Below are 5,686 nucleotides of genomic sequence, written 5' to 3' on the forward strand. Positions count from 1 at the left end.
ATTCGTCGGAGCCTGCCTGATCAAGTATCATCAACGACCCCAGCGCGAATTCACCGCAACCTCCAACGCACAGGGTTCCCCGCCCCACTCATTTTCCATGAAGATAGGCTACTAGGTTTGGCCTTGGAATAAATTGGTCTTGTGTTGTCTGTTTCCAGGAATTATTTACAAGATCAGAATTCTTCGGAAAACCTTCTAAGTTCTGGCTCACTTGTGCTTCGCTTGGAAACTTCAGAGAAAACACATTCCAAATTGTCCGTGGGGATGGTTTTTTTTTTGTACGAGTGTGCGGTTGGCTTGATGCGCACATAACTTTAAGGCTGCTAGACAGTGCGCGACGTCAAATGAAATCTGCATTTTCTTTTCTTTTTTTTGAATAAAAAGAGTCTTCTAGAGCGACAAACAATAGCATGGACTATGGTGAGTCTGGAAAATGCTCCGCTGGGTTGATTTACAATATTTGCGTTTGGTGATATGGTTCGGCTGGCACATTGGATCGACATTCTTCTAATTTACTTGTTTTCTTGATAAGAGCTCGCATGCAGTCACTCTCCATGTACAAACAACTTGCATTTTCCCGGCCTTTCTCCCTAGACTGTTTCGGTTTCCTCAAGAACGCAAGACAGAGCTCTCGTCTTCCCACCAGTCCGCGCAAGCACTTCCTGCTAAGTTTCAGGATGGATGACCCAGCTAACCAGGTAGGTTGATACGCGTCCGGTCATAAAGGCTTGACATAGAGTTCAGGTTGAGTCCTTCCGTTTGAGCTCGCCCTCGTAACAGATCAGGGGCATTGTAAGATCGTTGATAGAGCCCTATCGCCACGCGGTCATCGGAGAAAACGTTTCAAAGTGCGCTTTCGGCCTTCCAATTATTTACTTCAAAGGGCCATCCGCTTACTGGGACTGATTCGGAGTTCGTACATTAGATATTTCACTCCCGATGCTCTTATTACGAATCCATTTTGGAGCCATGCCAGGCTTTCGAAATCTGAAATACATGTGAAGAGTATATACGAGATAATGTCAGTGTTTGTCTCCCCAAGTTTATCTTGCCATACTGATCGGATTGAACGCTGCGGTGTCCATAGACGATTGTTTTCGATCAACATCCGGGTCCATTTCCAGGGCGTGATGTTTGATGAGACAAAGGAACATTGTACAATAGGTAGGATTATTCTTCCCATCACAAACAACGACTGCATAGAGAGATCATACCCGATGTGCTTGGTGGGGTCGCAGTTTTTTCTGTAACAGCAGGTTACAGCCCAAGGTCTTTTCTCAACTGACAACGGACTCGAAAACTTCTGACATCTTCATTTCAACCAGAGCTCGTCGAGACGATGGATTCAATCTTACATTATAATTTCCTTGCCAACGTTAGAATTCCGTTGCTGATTCGCCTTGATCTGACTAAAGGAACAGATGGCAACTACCGGATTTCCAAGTGGGTTTTGAATGTGATTCAGGGATAACGAGTACAAGATTTCCGCCTGACTCCACTTCAATGTGTGCTCTGTAGGGAGAAAAGCAACATTCCAACGGACCTTAAGATGGTTGGGATGGTCTTATTCCCTACTTTAATTTCCTTCGGGAAAATCCTGGGCTCAACGGCGGGGATCGGCACAGGCGTTATTGGCCAGATAGTTCCAATTACTTCCTCGTAAATCTAATTTCAGTTTTTTTCCGATTGATACATCAATACTCCACCCTTAGCCTAAAAGCATGATCAAACGGTTATGGTAAATCGATGATGCTTATTTTAACGCGCCTTTTGGGCCCCTGGTGTTGATTTCTTACAGTCATGTGATGACAATATGCATACAAAATGAGATACACTGAATAACACACCTGTGGGCACCTACATACCCCATACTATGCAATACACGGCGGGGGTGCTTCCTGGCCCGCGCGTTTGTGGAGACGACAGGATCACCAGCTCTGTGAAAGCTCCCCCCGTCGTCTCCACCCTCCCGTGGAAAATGCGTGGAGACGACGGGCTTTCCCGTCGTCTCCACCCGCCTGGGATTTCCACGTCATTCCGGTGGTGAAAATGACGAGGATTCCACGGCTGCCCCTGGGATCCCGGTGGAAACTGTCCCCGTGAGTTCCTCGTCGTTCTCAACGACGAGGAACCCACGGATGCCCTTGCATTGCCGGTGTTAGGGTTATTTCAGTGATATTGGCTGGGTCGTGTGCGTCTTGAAGACAATCAACGGCTCCCAAGGGAAGCAACGACTTGAATATCCCCGGCCTCGCCACCCCGCCCTCTGACCCTTCAGTCCCACTTCCTCACGGCCCCCGGAGGTGGGCACAGCCGGGTGGCTCGCTTCAATGCATTTCATCCTAGCCGGGCAATGCTCAAGGTGAGCATTCACATCCCTCCCCCTTAAAAAAACCAAAAACTCACATCCTGGCTTTCTAGTTGGCCGCTAACAGGAAGGGAATCACCGGCCGGCTGTTCAGCGCCGGCTACAAATACTTCTCCAAGGCGTGGGTTCAACTCTCACCCCACTAACAACCCCCCCCCCCCCCCCCCCCAAGTCAGCTGACAATCTTCCTCTGGTCAAAGGGACAGTACAACGACCTCACCTCGGGCCTGATTTACGAGCAAGTAGCCCGGATCGTCCTGCCCCGCCAGGCGGCGCTATACACCATCCTGGCCGCCCATTGCTACGCCTCTGCTGAGCAGAACTGGCTCTCAAAGGTCTGCCTCCAACGGGCGCCCCAGTTCGTCGGCTGGGCGCGGATCAAAGACTACGTTGACCACAAGATGGCTCGCATGGCTGAGCTCGACCGACCCCCGGAACTTGTTGCCAAATCGTTGCTGCCAGTAAAGCTGTTCGAGGCAAAAAATGCAGCTTAGCACATGTATGATTGACAAGAGAACCGGTGGGCTACTCACCAACTTTGTCGGCCCTCTGAATCTCGTTTCCATTTGTTCATCTCAGCCGTCACTGCACTGACAATGTTCAAAGCTTCTACTGCGACCTTGTTAGGGGTAAGAGGTGGAAGTTTCTTGTCGGTGAGCACTCCGCTCTGGTTCCTCGCTTCGAGTTCCCGGGCTGACACACAACACACATCAGGGGTGCATGAGACCAAATTCTCAAAGAGTAACTTGTAACGCGGAAGACGTTGGACAGGCATGAGAAGATAAGATTCAAGGTTCATCTGGGTATGAGAACTGTGGGCACGACAGCGCTTCATGTAGGTTTTCAGTCGTTTCTTTTGACCGCTACTTAATGTGCTGTGGTGATTGGCAGCGGTGTTGCTGGGAGGAGCCATGCTACTGGGGGCCCACGCAGGAGCGTTGGTGGAGGGAGCCGGAGCGGTCACAGACCACTCACGGAGACGTTCGAGAGCGGTACAACCGCCCCGGCTCGACCGTTTTTCATTTCTCTTGCTTTTCTTTTACTCTTGTTTCTCTTTGTGATTTTTTCTCTATACATCCCTTTTTTTGTATGTTTTTACGGGCTACTTGATGTGCAATGCAGTGTGGGTACCACATTGTGCAATATTACCCGCGGTTTTGATCCGCTCCGCCCCCCCCCCCCGGGTTACCTGGCTGAACCACATCTCGTGGGCTCGACCCGCCCGTGGGTATCACGGCGAGTCCACGGTTGAAGGACCCGTGGTCCACCCGTGGGCCCGACCATCACGTCGTGATCACAGGGAATCCACGGGGATTCCACGCGGTGCCGAAATCTGCCGTGGAATCCACGGGTGATCCTCCCGGTGGTGATCCCGTGATCCCCTGGACCAAAAGCCGCTGGTCCGACCTCGCGCGCGGCTACCACGTGGAGTCCTCGTGGATTCCGCGTGATTTCCCCGTGGATGGACTCCCCGGGTGTACCTCAGGACCCATCATAGTTCACTGCATACCGCCTTTCTCACAGGCAAAATAAAAACCCTGGAAAACCCAGGCGACCTAAAAAACCTGGGTCTCAGACTCAGCCAAATTTGCCTAAGTCCGCCCCTTGAGTTGGCAGATACCCCCCCCTCCATCACCGGTCACATTACAGCCTGCCAATGATACTACATTTACATGACTCACCACCCGTCCGAGCTTAACTAAGCCTCTCAATCGGAGGGTCGGGGGGGCCCGACCCCGCGTCCCGAAGGGACGCTCTCCAAAGGAGAGGCTTACTTGTAAAGTCGGACCCGCGGCCTGAGGACAGTCAAATTTTGGCAGGGAAATGATAAAAAGTAAACTCAGCACATGGTTAAAAATAAATAAATGAACTCTCTTCAATGCCTTTTGGCACAGTTGTAGCTGCCCATCTTGGGCATCTGCTGGATTTTTTTGGGGGAAATTCGGCCATAAATGGCCTGCTCAGCAGCTATTTTTGCAAGGGCACTTACACATTGGGGAAATTAGATTTTGATGACCCGCCGGATTCTACTCTTGTCGGATCAGGGAGAGTCCCACGGCTCTTGAAGTATTAAATTGTATTTTTAATGAAATATGTACATATTTGCAATTGGTGGCGCTTATGGCTTATGATGTATGCATTTTGCTATTTATGCCATAAGGAGCGGATTGATCCGAGAGTTTATCTGGGCCTGCATTGGGCGGATCACTCCAATGCCCAATACTTATCCATCCCCACAGTTTCCTAATGCTATGGAAATGTGGAGCTTTGAGGGCTGTACACATACCAAAAAATCACAAGCTTTTCAATGGTCTGGGAGGCGTGACCAGAATCAGAGCGCTTGTGGGTGATTTGGGGGTTGTAATGCCCTCCCCAGCCAAATGGCTGGTTGCGCTCACGCAAGATTTGGGACATTATATTCAAGTCCCTCCTTCGGAGGCGCTTCGTGCCTCCTTGGAAGGAAGGGACTTGTGTTAAGTTAGCCACCCGTCATCATATTACATCCCCCCGTCCGCCTCACACCGGCCTCCGCCTCACACCCCTCACACACACCGACACCGGCCTCCGCCTCACACCCCTCACACACACCGGCCTCCGCCTCACACCCCTCACACACACCGGCCTCCACCTCACACCCCTCACACCGGCCTCATCCAATCCAAAGTCCCCCGGGCAGCATGACCTTCCCTCCCCGGTCACGGACCTTCTCTCCCTGCTCACGCTCAGGCTCATCACACCACACTCAAGTCATGTGAACACCGTCAGAAGTCTAGAGCCACCCTTTGCTATGCTTTGTTCAGGAACATCCGCCAGTCTTACATCGACTCCTCTCACAGGACTTGATTTTTTTTTGTTGATTAACAAATCATATGTATTGGAATTTGTGTCTTGGTGGGCGAGTCAACCAAAAACATTGTGTGTTCTTCGCTGGGGGCACATGAGTTGCGCGCATTATAATGGTTGTGAGCAAGCAGATTTTATCGCAACAATCAAGATATGTACAACAAAACAGTGCAGAAAACCGTTGAGAGCCAAAAGAGAATACCCTAGCGAAGCCGCAAGGGGAGAGATAAGAGGAGCTGGCAGACAGTCAAATCAAGATAAATCCAAACGGGGCGAAGTGAGTCCATCACCTAGTTTGGAGGACATTGTATTGTCCTCCGAGTCAATAATATTTTTCTTGGCCTTGCAAGGAGCGGTTTTCTTACGGGGCTTTGTGACTCGCTTGGACCTAAGATGTGTTGGGACGAATTTCTGACCTCCGCTTCTGGAAGGAGGCTTACTAGTGATTTGGGTGCCATTGAGCGGAACAGTTAT

General features: G+C 50.6%; 3 protein-coding genes across 3 annotated transcripts; 2 read left to right on the forward strand and 1 right to left on the reverse strand.

Annotated features, from left to right (window-relative positions):
- Positions 1-539: 539 nt before the first annotated feature.
- Positions 540-1,663, forward strand: PtA15_7A734 (uncharacterized protein; the record flags this gene model as incomplete). The annotated part of the gene is made up of 6 exons (XM_053171372.1): positions 540-698; positions 781-848; positions 926-1,021; positions 1,088-1,164; positions 1,326-1,443; positions 1,519-1,663. The coding sequence occupies 6 exons, from the start codon at positions 540-542 to the stop codon at positions 1,661-1,663; spliced, it is 663 nt and encodes a 220-aa protein (XP_053022560.1).
- Positions 1,664-2,353: 690 nt separating this feature from the next.
- Positions 2,354-2,862, forward strand: PtA15_7A735 (uncharacterized protein; the record flags this gene model as incomplete). The annotated part of the gene is made up of 3 exons (XM_053171373.1): positions 2,354-2,362; positions 2,422-2,493; positions 2,575-2,862. 3 exons carry the CDS (start codon positions 2,354-2,356, stop codon positions 2,860-2,862), a joined length of 369 nt encoding a protein of 122 aa, XP_053022561.1.
- Positions 2,863-2,897: 35 nt separating this feature from the next.
- Positions 2,898-3,281, reverse strand: PtA15_7A736 (uncharacterized protein; the record flags this gene model as incomplete). Its single annotated transcript, XM_053171374.1, has 1 exon — positions 2,898-3,281. The coding sequence occupies one exon, from the start codon at positions 3,279-3,281 to the stop codon at positions 2,898-2,900; it is 384 nt and encodes a 127-aa protein (XP_053022562.1).
- Positions 3,282-5,686: the final 2,405 nt, after the last annotated feature.

The sequence above is a fragment of the Puccinia triticina genome, chromosome 7A, assembly GCF_026914185.1.
Source record: "Puccinia triticina chromosome 7A, complete sequence".
NCBI classification, from domain to species: domain Eukaryota; kingdom Fungi; phylum Basidiomycota; class Pucciniomycetes; order Pucciniales; family Pucciniaceae; genus Puccinia; species Puccinia triticina.